Below are 17,634 nucleotides of genomic sequence, written 5' to 3'. Positions count from 1 at the left end.
AAGTGCATGAATTCAAACTTATGTAATTATCTAAATATTACTCAAGTGGTTTTTGTTCGATTTTTAATCAGTTATCAATGTTATCATATCAGAAAAAAATATTCAAATTATGAAATTCACCCACTTGTATTGACAACCAAATGTATGGACGCTACAAATTTAACATCAGAATAGGTTTTAAATGTTAAGTTTTTGTATTTAATTTCAAATGACTTCCAATTTAATGGATTTCCAAAACATTTATTATTATTACGCTTTAAATTAATAAATTAAATTAACAAAGCAAAATAATTCCTCTGGAGTACTCTAGAGGATGTTTTATGCTACAAGTTGTCATGAAACTGAGTAATAGATGGGACTTTAAACAGATCAAATTATATCTAGAATTTGTATTTTGAAAAAAAAAATTATGCTTCTTGTCACACGGCAAAACTTCTCAAATAATAATTTGGTACTTCTTACATTAATGTTAATGGCCAGCAAATAGCCCTGATTTAAACATCATTGTGTCTTTTTGGCACAAAATTAAAAGCTTTCTTAAATAAAACAGAACATTTTTAGAACAATAAAACCCCAGAATTCTGTTACAGATTGGTTAAAAATAATATGTTTGCGTACATTCGAGTCGTCATTAAAGCCAAAGGAGATGTCACAAAATACTAAAAAGTTTTTCTTTTTTTTGTACAAACAAAACAAAATACACTTTTTACTACAATTTACGTGCATTTTCTTTACAAAAATGTATTCGTACAAATATTTAGTTGTTAGGGCTCGTAATTATACACAAAAAAAACAGTTATTTGGTGATTTTACAAGTAAACTTTTCGGGTTTTTCAATTTGCGGTTAATTTTCAGAACTATTCTTACATTTTTGGAAAACTTGCTGTGCTCGAATTATGTCTGCGTGATTTTAATAAAAAATAATTGAAACAAAAAATACACATTCCTTATGAAAATACGTTTCATTTGAGGTGTCAAAGAAGGGATCACGTCAGTTAAAATTTTAAAGGGTTGGTTTTTATTACAAAAGTAGTAAGTGCTACAAATTCCAAAACTTCGCCAAGAGGTGCCCTCCTGTCAAATATTGCCCTACCTAGAAATTTTCCTTTATTTTCTGAGATGTCTAAAAAATCACTCTGTAGTCACCCTGTAGCATGAAGTATGACTAAGTAAAGACTAATATCTTTAAAAACGTCTCTTTAAAACTTCCTAAATGTGCAACGTTCACCAAGTCAGAGGTCCTTTCTGACTGGCTGTTGTTTCAAAAACCTAAACTGGAGTGAACTGAACAAAAAAGTTTTTTCATTGTTAAAAATTCCTAGAGGGTGGATTTTTTTAAAAGCTTCCTTTACACTTGGATAGACATATATCAAAAGTACCCGAGGTTGGGGGCGAGCTCAAGAAAGGGGAGGGGGCTAAAGCTGTCTTTTTTGTTTTTTTTTTTGCTTATATCTCGGAAACGGTCACTCCTAGCAATTTTTATCTTCTTACCAAAATTAAAGTTGATAAAATTTCCTACAAAATGGTCCTAGTCTTATTGTTGCAAGATTAACCGTAAGCGAGCTACTAGCTTTTGAACTTTGGTGTCTACATGACATTGTATAACTAAACATTAGTATATCATAAGTATTTATATGGAAATAGTGTGTGTAAAGCGTCTCTCTAAGAGTGGGAAGTAAGGGAGAAAAATACTTCCTTCCCTTGGGCTCTCCAGTTGAAGACCACAATTCAGCAACTGAGGATGACTTAGAAGATTTGACAGAATGAACTGTTGAACTTAATACATTCAGTTTATTAAAAGATTTATTCAAAATATGTATATTAAAACAATTATTTATTAATATTTTACTGAAGACTGTAATTCAGTTTTCAATGTTTGAAACGAAGACGAAAATGCAGCATCTAAAGACGACTCTGAAGACTTCTGTGAGCCCCATGTGCCCCCCTTTCTACTCTAGTGAAGTGTTGGACCCAATAAATTTAGTTTATTGTCAGTTTTTCAAATCACAAGACATTCTCTTTTATAGCACATTTTTTTAAATGATAAATTCTTTCCAGCTCTGGTTGGTTCTTTCTCAGCTTATGGTTGGTCCTACAAGAAAAATACCAACCATTTTGTAATAAATTTTATCAGCTTTAATTTTGGTAAGAAGATAAAAATTGATTGGAGTAACAGTTTTCGAGATATAAACAAAAAAGACTGCTTTAACCCCCTCTCCCTCCTCGAGCTCGCACCCCAACCTCGGGGACTTTTGATATATATCTACCCAAGTGTAAAGGAAGCTTTAAAAAAAACTCCAACTCTCTAGGAATTTTTTCCACCGATTTGTCTAATTTGACTGGGCTAGAATACCTTACCAAAGTATAATTTTATTATTTTTTTAAGTTTTAGTAATGTCAAAAATCTTTCAAGTGCTAGATAAGAATACTGAACAGAAATAAATATTTTTATGATCTTGTTTATTACATTAAATATCTCCACTTCATAATGAAGCAATGGGTCGACTTCAGAACTGATCACCAGAGAGCGCAATAATATTAGACCAAACCGATGCGGTAATAGTGACTCTCCCCATTTATTGCTTACTAGTATTACGTATTATATCGACTATAAAAAAGAATTGTGCATATTGTTATGTCTATGTGTAAACAATTGTTTGATTTTGACTACATTTTTGATCAGTCATTTAGGTATTCTAATAATATAGTTTAGCAAACGCCATCATCTTTATTTACACGTTAAAATAAATACCTTAATAAATACTTCATCCTTTAATAACAGCAATCGGCCTCAACTTAATACACTTCTTACTAATCCCGGCCGCGTGACACGTATTCACAACATCCGTTACATTCTTATACGACTCTGGCGCCTCCTCCATCACCAGTTTCGGTGACGCAACCCTAATCGAGATCCCCATTTCCTCCAACTTGTTCAAAACATCGGTATAATCCAAATTCCTCCTCGACTTGGCCCTTGACAACGCCCGACCCTAAACCAACCCAATCACAACCTTCCCTCAAATCTATTCCACAACAACAACTCACCGCTCCATGACACGTCGAGCCAAACGTCTCCAACATCCCTTGCTGCGTCCCCGTCAAGACATAACTACACGTCCCCATAGTGCCCCCAATCAGGACCGGCTGACCCGTCAACTGATAATCAACGGGAATCAGCGGATGGTGGGGCGGGAAAGCCCTTGTGGAGCCCTTTCTGTGCACCAAAAGCGTCTTCTGCTTCCCGTCAACGATATGTTCCTCGATTTTGGCAATGTTGTGGGACACGTCGTAGATCACGTGCATGTCTAAATCATCAGGGGCCATGTTGAACTGTTTGGCGAAGGCTTGTCGACTTAAGAAAGTCATAGAGCTGCGGTTGACCCATGCAAAATTTGCTGCGGCGGCCATGGATTTCAAGTAGTCTTGGCCTTCTTGTGAGCTGATGCGGGCGCAGGCGAGCTGGCGGTCGTTTGTTTCGATTTTGTCGCGTTTCATGGCTTTTTCCATCTGGACGAGGGCGTCGGTGGCGACTTGGTGGCCGAAGCCGCGGCTACCGGAGTGGATCATGACGCAAACTTGGCCCTTTTCCTCGATGCCCATCTTGCAAGCCGCCCATTTGTCGTAAATCTCGTCCACGACCTGGATCTCGGCGTAGTGGTTGCCGGCCCCAAGAGTACCAAGCTAAGAGAAAATTTCTACTCTACATATCTTGTGCATAAAATAAATAATATTAATAAAAATAAGCAAAAACTTGCAAGTATCTGCTACTTGGCATTAGCAGCTGATAGACTAGCTGATATTTTAGTTGAAACTTCGTTTTCAGTAAAATAGTCAACGATTTGGTTAGTTTACAAACTAGCCAAGATTACACATTAGCCGTAAGATATATAAATTTGAAAAAAAATGTCATTTTAGTATATTAAACTATAAGTGGATATTGGGGTGTTTAAAACACGCGCGATTTTTCGAGCACGACAGCGTGGCGTAGTCGGAGTGCTCGAAATAGAGCATATTTCATCTTAATTTTTTGGTAAATTTTACTATACAAGGTGCTCAAAAAAGGGCGCACCAACTCAGTTGTACGTTATTGAGAAGCAAGTGCAGATTACGGGAAAAATCTTGAAAAAATTCTTAAAGTCATATTTAAAAAAATGTGGAGCTACAAACTTATTTTGTTAACTTCTTCAGTTTTCATTATTTTTTAATGTTTCTATGTTTCACACTAAGTAATCGTTCCCTAACACAACGATGAATAACTATTTTTAAATTTCCCATAAGACTTTATCAGTTTTTTTAATTTAAAAAATTGAAATTCATCAAAAAAATCACAATGTGTAGATGTGCCAACACTGGGAATTATTTCCTAGGAAACCGTTTCAAAAATAATTTATTTTTATTGTTGCTCAAATTCTATTGCGATCATGACTGTTAGACATGTTGCCACATATCATTTATCTAAAATCCGGTATTTATCAATAACTTTAATACAAAGAATTTTTTTACTATTTTTACCTTTATATGTAAGCAATTCTTTACCACACTCCATTGAGTTGGTGCGCCATTTTTTGGCGAATATATATATATATATATATATATATATATATATATATATATATATATATATATATATATATATATATATATATATATATATATATAATATAATATATATATATATTCGTATGACAGAAAAAAAAGGACAATAGTACATTGTATATAGAAGAAATCACAAAACTTTTGTAGTAGATAACCAAGTTTTAGCTTGTGGCGACAGTTGATGGATTTCATTGAAGCCTCCTTGAAAACTTGTAATTTTTGGCATTCTTCAACAAGATGTTGAATTGTTTCTTCCACTTGGCCACATTGGCAATACGGATTTTCTGTAGCCTTCCATTTAAACAACATTGACTTACATCTGGCATGGCCAGTTCTTAGTCTGTTTAATTTCACCCAGACCCACCGTGGTTGATCCATTCCAGGTACCCTTTTTGATGGATCTTCTATTAAATCTTTATTGAACAGGTGGATATTAGACCATATATTGCGCCACTCATTAATGATGAAAAAGTTTTCGACGTTAAACGTTTCCACCCAAAAAGGTTTTCTAGATTTTAATCGATTTTCGGGGGCAATCAGGTCAGACCATATTGGATACTCTTGGGGATGTCTTCTATATTTGTTCCACAGTTTCTTGACTGCAAGTTTTCTTCTGAGTGCAGGTGGAGCAATGTTAGACAATACTGGAAGCCATTCGGTGGGGGTTGATTTTAAAGTGCCAGTTATGAAACTTTCTTGAAAAGGTTTGTAAATTTTACTGAGGGTCTTGTATATGACTTATTTATGAAACTAATTTTTTTCAAGCCATTTGTACTTTAGGTTTTTCCATAAAAAAGTGCTTGGTGTATAGATTGCAGGGTTATATTTTTAATAACGACGAATTCATTTGAATTGCCACAAAGGTAGGCTACGAAAGAGTACAGACCTTAAGATGCGAACTAATTTTACAGCAAAATCTCTCTAAATTCGTTCTACATGTTGTGAAATAGTGAATTTTGTAAATTTTTCTCCGTAGATTTATTAAGGGTACAAATTAAATGCACAGTATTTTATTTAAACGACAAGTATTTTTGATCAGTAAAAATAATAAATGGACAATTAAAATAATAAATGCACAGTAAAAATAATAATTGCACAGTAAAAATAATAATTGCACAGTAAAAATAATAAATGCACAGTAAAAATAATAGATGCAAAGTATAAATAATAAATGCACAGTAAATAAGTTTTACGTTTTCATGTTTAATCGTTCGAGGGGTATGTTTCCTTTTAATTTGTTGGGGTGAAACCTCAGCCTGCAAGCTAGCTACTGAGCGTTTATTATTTAAACTGTGCAAACTGAAACTAGATTCTGTGCATATACGATTTTTTTTTCTAGGCAAATTTTAATAAAATACTGTGCGTGGTTTACTTGTCATTTAAATTTTTTACTGTGCAAAAATGAATTAAATACTGATCATTTATAATTTTTATTGTGCAAAATCGAATTTTTTACTGATCGCTGATCGCCATTTATTAATACTAAAGCAAGCGAATATCGTCAAGCATATAGAGACTGATCCAGAAATACTGAGTCTGTTGGCAACACTAAACTTAAATTTTTAAGGATACCAATGTAGTACACTTCCAGTTAACAACAATTTAATATTCTTGTGGGGTTGTACGTCAAACAATTGTCAAGAAAAATTGAATTCAGATGCAATTTTGCAAATTACGAGCATAAATACTTTCAAATCTGTTGCCAACAGCCTCAGTATTTCTGGATCAGTCTGTACTTCCAAAAATTGGAGGGTGCAAGAGAAAAAAAACTGAAGTCTACTTGTTAAAGAAAATGAGATGCAGTTGTAATATTATAGTTTTTGGGAGTACTATCAAATAATTAAAGCCGGAAATAGCACATACGACTTTAGGGCAGAGCAAAATGTGTTACAAGATACACTACACTGAAAAAAAAGTGATGGGTTTACGTTAGAAAACTTTGAATTTACTTCTTCGTGATTTCAGCTGAGATGGACTGAAGTCCTTTTTTTCCCTGTACCCTTCAAGCTTCAATTAGCAAAAGCATTTAGATGTCATGTCCTACTAGCATTTGCTAAATTTTTATTATTGCCACGTAAAGCAATTGCTTATAAAATCACTAGTGAAAGCATTGACTACTGTTTATTAATACCGCCCAATATGTGTTTATCAAATACGATTATAGTTTTATCACTGCTGGAATCACAAATCAAATTGTTACGAAATTAATTTTCAAAATGAAAAACAAGAAATGTAATAGCCTGAAATTGTTACATTTTTATATTTTTCCGTAATTTAAACCAAATTTGAGTTATAAAAAGTTAAGTTAGAAATGACAATTAGTCAGCACCTAATATCAGGCATCAAATTATGTGAGTCAGTAGTTTACATCGGATAATATTAAATCCTCGATTTAACTGATCAAACCATTCTATATAAGATTGTCATATTAAATCTAAAAACAAATAATTTTTTTTAATAACAAAAATTTGATCTAATAGTTATTTATTCTGACGTTTTTAAATTAATTAATGTTTAAAAAATCAATAAATTATAAATACTTGTTGAGTAATACATTTTTCATAGTTTGAATTAAAAATCCAAAATTTTTTCATGGCCTACTATAAAAAAAACGAAATGTCTCGTTTTTTTATAATAATTTAAAAATAATGTATTACAGAAATAGACATATGAAATCAGAAAAAAACAAACTTTTCAAAAATTTCACAGCCAATTATTATTCCTATCTAAAAAAATGCAACTTTATGTTATTCAAGCTAAACGAATGATTAGAAAAAATCGCTGATAACATTACTTAATTCTTCGTAAAAAAGTGCCTTTATAATGTCTTTGTTTCAAATGTGTATCTTTTATAATAAGGAAGATATGAATTGTTTAAGATTTCCCTAAAATGCAAACTTTTGTTTATAAGTTGAAAACAGACGATAGCGGGATGCGGACCCGAGGTTTTTCTCTAAACCCCTTAGTTTCAGAGATCCCCTATTTGGACATCCAACATGCAACACCCTGTACTGCATAAAACAACAAAATATTTTTAACTGAAGGTCCTTATTTATTGAAGTGGGGTAACAAATTGGTCATTGCCACTGTTATTAGATTTATAAACATAAGGTCAGAACGACCCAAAGTTGAGAGTTTTACTTAGTTATACCTACTCAATTCCTACACAAAAAAAGATTTTTTTTCATTTAGACGTAAAAAAATTTCAGAAAGGAAATTGGAAATTCGCTTGATTAATAAAGTTATGAATAAAACGCCGTCTGATTACAGGTAGCACAAATGAAGAATATTTACAATAAATATAACAGGAAGAAAAAAATCAGATAACTTTTGTATGAGATTCTTCTACTTGATACAAAGTAAACAAGTACCAACCTGCGGAAGCCCCCGTTTCTTGGCCCTCATGCTAACTTTGGACGGATCCGCGTTCAGCATCCGTCCATACTCCTCGCAATGCTCCTTATCCTCAGCCCAGATGTACCCCTCACGCAACGACCAGTCCATCCCCATCTCCAAAGCCTCCTCCAAATCCTTGGCATTCATCGGAATAATCCCCTTCGAACCCACCCCCACGGGAATATGATCGAACAAACTCTGAGCCAACTGTTCCTTCACGGGCAAAACGTCCTTTTCAAAGAGATTCGTGCGCAGCAATCGCACACCACAATTAATGTCGAAACCGACGCCCCCTGGAGACACGATGGACTCGGGGTTGTCGACATCAAAAGCTGCCATATTCCCTATAGCAAAGCCGTATCCAGAGTGGACATCTGGGAGCCCCACCGACTTCCCGACGATGCCAGGCAGGGCGGCAACATTCGCGATTTGCTTGACCCCCGGCAGGAAGCCCCCAGCCATTCCGGGGCGACACGCATTACGCAGCTCCTCCAACATGAGCTTTTCCAGGGTTTGGTTGACGTAAAAGACACCCTCCACGTTCATGTTGGGCTGGAAACCCTTCTTGATCCGCCAGCAGTACGGGGAAGTCTTTTCCAGGTATTCCAACTCTTGGTTGTACTGTCGCACCACCATTTTTCCACTTTTTTTTAAGAAATTAAGGATTGTCAAAACACCGGCTTTTTGAGGTTATGACAACTTTACAATATCATTTTCTACTTTATCGACTTCCATACTAAAAATTTGGAAAAATTATTTCGCAAAAAATACCAAATAATTCGTACACAAATTACAATATTTATTAGAAACTAGCATTTTAATTATGGTTAAGTTAACGAAATGAGGCAAACGGGGGTCAGAATTTTTTTCCTATAAGAAACAAAAATATTATACATGTCTCAAGGGTTCTCTCGTTTATTATCACGTGTTTACAACTTTTATAAATTAGTATTTAAAATTCTTCTTTGTACAAAAATAAAAGTTAGAAATCCTAAATTATTACGTCCTCCTCTCCATCGCAATGCAGTGCGGGCTGGAAATCAACAATATCCACCGCTAGAACGTCAACTTTAGCGTTCATGATATCACAGAGCGAAGGTTTAGTCCTTCCAAGGTCCCCATTGACGAATTCAGGGACGCTGAAACCGCACTGTGTACACAAGTCTAACTCAACCAAATTACCTGGAAAACACCTTTAAAACCTGCTTCAATGAAATCCTCATGTACCTTTCAATTTCCGAGCTTTAATCTGAAATATCTTTCTTCTCTTTTTATAAAATTTCCGCTTATGAAAGACCTTTAGTGGAATTTTTTGGCACACGTTCAAAGATTCATACATGTTTACCGCATTTATGCAATAGTCGATATTCTTACATTTGTACACCATACACAACGCTTTATAACTCCTGGCACCGCGTTGTTCGTTGTCCAAGAGGATGCAAATGTCTCGCCTAGGAATACAATACTTTAAGACAAGCACAACAAAACTAAATTTCATCGACTATACTACAAGCCTAATTAAAAATTAAATTCACTTTTGGTATTTTTTATAATATAACAGTGCGCAAAAATCGGTCAATATGTCACTTGGGTACCGAGGACTGGAGGTAAGGAGACGAAATGAGGCACAAGATCACACAATTTTATTAAACCCGAATTCCATAAAAATATGAGATATCAGTTAAAAAATGTTTTACTAACCCACCTTTACCAGGTGTTATCTTTTATTTTAAAAATTATCAACGAATGACTTTAGAAACTCTTATTAGAGGAATAAGAATCATTCCGATATGGGTATCATGCAATTTATAAAAAATGTTGTAGTTGTAGAAATACAAGATATAAGTATTACAGAAAATATTACACTAAATAAAAAAAGTAATGATAATTATCTTTTTAAAGTAAAAATTTTTGATGTGAAAAACGAACTATAAAATACTAAAATAATGTTATACCAAGGTTTGTACAAAATATGCCTTGAAAATATAAAGAAAATGAATAGTGTGTTGTATTATTACTTTCAAAGTGCCCACTGCGTCACGTTACATACCGTTACTTATAAAAAAAGAAAGTTGGTGGTGGCTGTGCATTTCTGAGAGCAGATATAAACAAAAAACATATCCACCAAACGATGGACAAGCAAAAACCAAAAATTACCCAGTTTTAGGAATTTTACAAAAATCCAAGTAACGAATTTTATTCCAGTTAAAAAGTCCTATACAATTATGTACGTAAATAATAATTAATTATTTTTATGCAGATTTTCACTTTAATACAATTTTTTGATATCCAAAAGTTTTTGGTGATTCCTAGAGAAACACTATTGACATCAGAGTAATACTATATCGTGGTATTTCCTTGCTTTACACGTCAAAAGAGAAAAATGGCAAATATTCCCGAGAATTCATGTTGATGTTGGATGGTTAAACAGTTAACTATGCAGGAGAAATTACAAGAAAGGAATAAACAACGCTAGCCAACAAATTATAACATATTTCCCACATCAAAATACGATGATAATAGCGCTGGAAGGTGTAAAAATCTAGGATATTGTGAATTACAATCTCAATGCCCTTTGCATCATTAAATTACATATTTCATGGCAAATATCAACCCACCCATGTATTGTTAATATTATTAATTAATTATAAATGTTTAAGTAGTAAAATGTTTTTAATAACTAGATTTAGTGGTTAAACGGTTTCAGTTTAAATGTGAGAACGCAGTATTTCTTGTGTGCATCTCGCCAGCAGATTATTAAAAAAGTTTTTTATAACTTAAAATTCAAAAAGTTTTTTCTGTTCCCAATTGAATTTATCCCCCACTAATAATTATTACTCTTTTTTGCAGCAGCGAATTTGGAAATTAAACGTCTTCAACTTTGTCTATATTATCTTCAGAATAAATTAATAAAATTTCTAATAAAGCTACTAACAAAAAACCAAAAAGATGGGATGGCAAACATTTTTTAAATGATAACTGATATTTTTATGGAGTTCGATTTTTTAAATTTCCATGCCAGTTTGGTCCTTTGAATTTTTATGACTCCATGCTGTTCGAAATTTCCACAAAAATGTTAGATAGTTCTTTATTTGTCTGATACGGACTTGAAAAACAAATTGATTTTCAGTTTTACTGGTCTAATAACTCAAATTTTCCTGCCTAGTTATCCTAATCATTTTCCTATTCTTTTTTAACAAAAACCACAGATGGAGTTGTTACGTTTGGCTCACAATTTTAAAGATCTTTAAAAACAGGGAAGTTTCCATAAAAAATCGATGATTTATTAATAGATAAAATTAACTTAATAATAGATCGTTTTTCTCTCCCAATTTTTGTGTTTTTAAATTGAAGCATCAAATAGTCCACAAAATTCAACAACTGAAACGAGTAAACCAAATAATAATTAATTTTTTCAGGAATATATATAGTTTAAAAATACGTGTAAAAAGTCAAATCCAATGTTGTTTTTTGATGTAACGGGTTTGTTAAAAAATGAAAAAACAAAGCTGAAAGTCTGAGTTTAAAAACAAGAAACATGAGAAAAAAGAACAGTTAAAGATTCAAGGAAAATGAAAAAGAAAAGAAATAAGAAAAAAAAATGAAAAATTGAAAATTGAATGTCCCATCAGCCTTTATTTTTTTTGCCTTGTGCTAACCGTTATTTAAATTCGTGGCTCTGAAAACTTAAACCGGAACGTTCTCTTTGTCCTTCGTTTCGTATCCTAACCTTTAGTAATCCGTAGACTTGATCTATTATCTGCTACAGGAAAAAAATGTTTTAATAATTACTTGTCGCATTCCCGCAAATTTCGCACAGCCATAAGTTTGCTACGCTGAATGATTCCTTCAATTACTTGGCACTGTTTTTTCGAAACTGACTCAAACTTAGGGTCATTTAGCTGCAAGTGGAAGGTTCTGCCGCTTCCAAGGACTCTAATGTTGTTATCGTCAAAACCAGATGCTTTAAAGACGGCGTCTTTGAAGTCACTACAATAAACCATTGATTTTAAGCCACATTTAGTTATGGAAATACCTTGCCACGTTTCTTACTGCATCTACAATTATTGTTTCTATGCTAAAATCTAGTGAAGCAGTATTGAACAGATTCTGGACTTGAAATAAATCCCTAGAATATTTCAAATAATTTCCTATTAGATGAATAGCTTCTGAGAAAAATTTCATTGTGTCCAGCGTTACGGCATAAAGGGGCACTTTGGGGGGGACGTTGACCAGGTTTCCAAATTCATTATCTGATATTGTCTCCAGCATGTTGTAAACGCAGTGTTTACTTAAATTGTTTTTTGGGAGGTTTTTCAGAACACGCTGTACTGCCTCCAGTTCCTGAAGACAACCATTAAAATGTGGCCAGTGTAGATTACAAACTGACATCATCTTCCAGCTGATACTTGGTGTAAAAATGCAAAGTTAATTTCGATAAATGACTGTAAGACTTTTTCAAGGTTTGAGACAGTCGTTCTTCAACAGCATATCGCCAGGCATTGTTCACTTTTATAACTTTGGAACCTAAAATTCGTTAGTAAATTATTGAATCCAATTAATGTAAACTCACAGTCAAACAGATTTGGAAATAAGCGCTTCAAGTGCAGTTTCATACTATGATCCCTTATTAAAATGCATGTCGGGAAAGTAATATAGGCCACAAAAGTCTGACTCAGGTACTCAGAAATGTTATTCAAGCCTTCACATGCAAACATTTCCTCAATGGCGGGATCTTGCAAAAGGCCCAAGCAAACTGAACACGGGTTACTTTTGCGAATTTTCGCCTTTCGTTCTTCTTCAAATTCCTCAATAGGGTCCATGTATCCAAACTGGAAACTTAAAAGTAACACTTGCAAAAACCAGAAGAAACTTACATTCACTAAGCAAGTGTTTGGGTGTTCGAAAGTCAGCAGAGTTCTGCATTGCCCCAAATACCGCAAAACACATCGTTTGCAACACCCTTTATTTATTATTTCATTGTATATTTCGAGTTCTGCGTCTTCCACCATGGTGTTTGTTTGTCATATCGGTGAAAACCTAGAATAACACTTTTATAGAAGCGGAACATAATGGTTGGCAATGAATTCCTAGCTGAAGCCATCTAGCCGCATCATCACGTACTAAAAATGGCGCGAATTTAAAATAATTCCGATTACTTTATATTTTTTTAATTTTTGCTCACGTCAAAATGATGCCAATACCTTATCAAATACAATTATTATAAAAATTTCTTAATTGTATTTGAAAAGGTGGATGCACAGACAGCACAGATGGAAGAATTTTACCCAACATGACACGATCACATTTAATGTTAAAGATATTTATTAAATCCATTAAGTTTACGAAACTAATAGTCGTCACCGAATCGATGATAAAGACATACTTGCAATCAGCCAAACTGGCACCGGTCTGGCACCTTATGTTTGCAACTTCTGTCTATGGGAGTCTCCTCGCAGTGTGACTCACTTGCGGTTCGATCTCAAAAAACTCACTTTTGGGAAAAACGCACCTATCTACGTAAACCTTCTGGAGCTCATTACTACGTTATATTTTTGGAGATCATGTTGTTCCTAACCGATAGTAGGCAATAGTCTAACCTAAAGACGACACTTTGATCCACTATAATAATAAAAATTAACGTGATATTATAAAAAATAAACTCAAATTAAAATCAACAAAAATGGCGATTCAAGTAAAAAGTGAGTGAAAATAAAAATTATTTTTCTAATGTTATTTTCAATTTGCACAAGAAAATTCTAGTGTACGGTCATCAGGGCACTCAGAGGAATCGTTTGGTGTAAGTTTCAGCTTGAAAATCCAGAAGTAGTTAAAGTAAAAAATTACCAAGTTATACTTTATGTTTTATTACGTGGTAAAGTTAACAACACACGTTAACATGCCCTTTATAAACGTTTAAACACCCTTTTTCATGAAAAGGTTGACACGAGAAGTGCATTTTTCAATAAATCTCACTGAAATTTATGTCGTTGACTCAAGGTAGAATTGTCTGTCCTTAAACATGTTCAATAATAATTAATAGCGCTCTAGAAGAGCAGGAAAGCACACAAAAAACATTAAAGTTAAAATTTAACACTTCAGAAGAGAGCATAATACACCCTAACCCTACTTTCTGAACTTTTGTCCTTATCTGGCAATAGCACATAATAAAGGTAGAGATTTCGACCCTAAATATCCTATTATAACGCTCTGAAAGGGCAGAGATGGAGACAAAATTCATAAAAGTGTAAATTTTGTCATTTTCGGGTGACAACATAACCCTACTTTTGGAACCTACCGAATTTTCAACAAAACGAAACAAACAAACAATGTGGCTATACGCATTGCGATACCACTAATTTTCGCACCAAAATTTCACATTGCCAGTTTCTGTTTAAATAAAAACATGCATTTTTATTTTTCCATTGACTGCATGCGAAACTTTTATAATTTTAGACGTTTATAGGCAAATACATTTGTCATAATTAATTTTTTTAGATCAATGCTGTTCTATTTTAAATAATTCTGTGTATGAATTTTTCCAGTGAATATTTCTGGTAATGACCTGTTTTAGACTTAAGTGACGTCACATTTGTGACGTGTCCCGAGGTTAGGTGTGCGGCGCAGGCGGCGAGAGCGCTTCAGTCGACAGCGAGCAGCGGCACGGGTCAGATCGGGAGCGGGAGCGGGAGGCGAGGCGAAGCGAGGTAAGGCGGTTTATTTAAATTATTGTGTATTGTGCGGTTTCCTTCAATTTATTCAGTTTGTTACTTGCCGTTGTCGCGAACGGACGTGTGCTCAAGCAAATCTAAATTTTCCGATTTAAATTTTCAATTCGGTGACTAGTGATCGCGTTTGAGTGACACATTTTAAATACAGTAAATAAAATTATAATCAAACACTCAAATAATTAATTGCCACGTAATAATTTTGTCTTTAATTTCAATGAATGAAAGTGGCTTGCTCAAAATTTAATGCAAATAAACATTTTTTTTATTTCATTTTTATTATTATTATTTTTTTTAATGCTACAAACGGTAGCCAACGTGGAAGCGATATGAAGGTAGGTGTATTTTATTGCTATGTCGTATTTATTTATTTCACAAACCAATAATTTCATAAAACTTAATTGCAATTAAAATCTTTAAATGCGGTGTTCAATAGTGATATTTTGAGTGACACATTTTAAATACAGTAACTATAAATAAAATAAACCACTCAAATAATTTATTGCCACGAAATTTTGCCTTTAATTTCAATGAATGAAAGTGGCTTGCTCAAAATTTAATGCAAATAAACATTTTTTTTTATTTCATTTTTATTATTATTATTTTTTTTAATGCTACAAACGGTAGCCAACGTGGAAGCGATATGAAGGTAGGTGTATTTTATTGCTATGTCGTATTTATTTATTTCACAAACCAATAATTTCATAAAACTTAATTGCAATTAAAATCTTTAAATGCGGTGTTAAATAGTGATATTTTGAGTGACACATTTTAAATACAGTAACTATAAATAAAATAAACCACTCAAATAATTTATTGCCACGAAATTTTGCCTTTAATTTCAATGAATGAAAGTGGCTTGCTCAAAATTTAATGCAAATAAACATTTTTTTTTATTTCATTTTTATTATTATTATTTTTTTTAATGCTACAAACGGTAGCCAACGTGGAAGCGATATGAAGGTAGGTGTATTTTATTGCTATGTCGTATTTATTTATTTCACAAACCAATAATTTCATAAAACTTAATTGCAATTAAAATCTTTAAATGCGGTGTTAAATAGTGATATTTTGAGTGACACATTTTAAATACAGTAACTATAAATAAAATAAAACACTAAAATAATTTATTGCCACGTAATTTTGCCTTTAATTTCAATGAATGAAAGTGGCTTGCTCAAAATTTAATGCAAATAAACATTTTTTTTTATTTCATTTTTATTATTATTATTTTTTTTAATGCTACAAACGGTAGCCAACGTGGAAGCGATATGAAGGTAGGTGTATTTTATTGCTGTGTTGTATTTATTTATTTCAAAAAACCAATAATTTCATAAAACTTAATTGCAATTAAAATCTTTAAATGCGGTATTGAAAAGTGATATTTTGAGTGACACATTTTAAATACAGTAACTATAAATAAAATAAAACACTCAAATAATTTATTACCACGTAATTTTGCCTTTAATTTCAATGAATGAAAGTGGCTTGCTCAAAATTTAATGCAAATAAACATTTTTTTTTATTTCATTTTTATTATTATTATTTTTTTTAATGCTACAAACGGTAGCCAACGTGGAAGCGATATGAAGGTAGGTGTATTTTATTGCTGTGTTGTATTTATTTATTTCAAAAAACCAATAATTTCATAAAACTTAATTGCAATTAAAATCTTTAAATGCGGTATTGAAAAGTGATATTTTGAGTGACACATTTTAAATACAGTAACTATAAATAAAATAAAACACTCAAATAATTTATTACCACGTAATTTTGCCTTTAATTTCAATGAATGAAAGTGGCTTGCTCAAAATTTAATGCAAATAAACATTTTTTTTTATTTCATTTTTATTATTATTATTTTTTTTAATGCTACAAACGGTAGCCAACGTGGAAGCGATATGAAGGTAGGTGTATTTTATTGCTGTGTTGTATTTATTTATTTCAAAAAACCAATAATTTTATAAACCTTAAATGCAATTAAAATCTTTATAATTTCATAAAACTTAATTGCAATTAAAATCTTTAAATGCGGTATTGAAAAGTGATATTTTGAGTGACACATTTTAAATACAGTAACTATAAATAAAATAAACCACTCAAATAATTTATTGCCACGAAATTTTGCCTTTAATTTCAATGAATGAAAGTGGCTTGCTCAAAATTTAATGCAAATAAACATTTTTTTTATTTCATTTTTATTATTATTATTTTTTTTAATGCTACAAACGGTAGCCAACGTGGAAGCGATATGAAGGTAGGTGTATTTTATTGCTATGTCGTATTTATTTATTTCACAAACCAATAATTTCATAAAACTTAATTGCAATTAAAATCTTTAAATGCGGTATTGAAAAGTGATATTTTGAGTGACACATTTTAAATACAGTAACTATAAATAAAATAAACCACTCAAATAATTTATTGCCACGTAATTTTGCCTTTAATTTCAATGAATGAAAGTGGCTTGCTCAAAATTTAATGCAAATAAACATTTTTTTTATTTCATTTTTATTATTATTATTTTTTTTAATGCTACAAACGGTAGCCAACGTGGAAGCGATATGAAGGTAGGTGTATTTTATTGCTATGTCGTATTTATTTATTTCACAAACCAATAATTTCATAAAACTTAATTGCAATTAAAATCTTTAAATGCGGTGTTAAATAGTGATATTTTGAGTGACACATTTTAAATACAGTAACTATAAATAAAATAAAACACTAAAATAATTTATTGCCACGTAATTTTGCCTTTAATTTCAATGAATGAAAGTGGCTTGCTCAAAATTTAATGCAAATAAACATTTTTTTTTATTTCATTTTTATTGTTTTTATTTTTTTTAATGCTACAAACGGTAGCCAACGTGGAAGCGATATGAAGGTAGGTGTATTTTATTGCTGTGTCGTA

General features: G+C 32.3%; 2 protein-coding genes across 4 annotated transcripts; both read right to left on the bottom strand.

Annotated features, from left to right (window-relative positions):
* Window positions 1-2,708: 2,708 nt before the first annotated feature.
* Window positions 2,709-8,718, bottom strand: RtcB (RtcB RNA ligase). Its single transcript, XM_964578.4, has 3 exons — window positions 7,975-8,718; window positions 3,049-3,684; window positions 2,709-2,993 (listed from the first exon to the last, which is right to left on the bottom strand). Exons 1-3 carry the CDS (start codon window positions 8,629-8,631, stop codon window positions 2,766-2,768), a joined length of 1,521 nt encoding a protein of 506 aa, XP_969671.1. The 5' UTR covers window positions 8,632-8,718; the 3' UTR covers window positions 2,709-2,765.
* Window positions 8,719-8,894: 176 nt separating this feature from the next.
* LOC658245 (tRNA pseudouridine synthase Pus10) lies at window positions 8,895-13,074 on the bottom strand. Of its 3 annotated transcripts, none has more exons than XM_008201701.3 (7): window positions 12,873-13,074; window positions 12,569-12,827; window positions 12,386-12,522; window positions 12,032-12,339; window positions 11,788-11,985; window positions 9,223-9,446; window positions 8,895-9,134 (listed from the first exon to the last, which is right to left on the bottom strand). In XM_008201701.3, the coding sequence occupies exons 1-7, from the start codon at window positions 13,005-13,007 to the stop codon at window positions 9,073-9,075; spliced, it is 1,323 nt and encodes a 440-aa protein (XP_008199923.2). In that variant the 5' UTR covers window positions 13,008-13,074; the 3' UTR covers window positions 8,895-9,072. The 3 variants fall into 3 exon arrangements, with proteins under 3 accessions (XP_008199923.2, XP_008199924.2, XP_969744.2); XM_008201702.3 differs by having other exon boundaries at window positions 9,189-9,446; window positions 12,873-13,073; XM_964651.3 differs by having other exon boundaries at window positions 8,895-9,177; window positions 12,873-13,073.
* Window positions 13,075-17,634: the final 4,560 nt, after the last annotated feature.

The sequence above is a fragment of the Tribolium castaneum genome, chromosome 2 (assembly GCF_031307605.1).
Source record: "Tribolium castaneum strain GA2 chromosome 2, icTriCast1.1, whole genome shotgun sequence".
Taxonomy (NCBI): domain Eukaryota; kingdom Metazoa; phylum Arthropoda; class Insecta; order Coleoptera; family Tenebrionidae; genus Tribolium; species Tribolium castaneum.
This window is presented reverse-complemented; position numbering and strand designations above follow the sequence as displayed.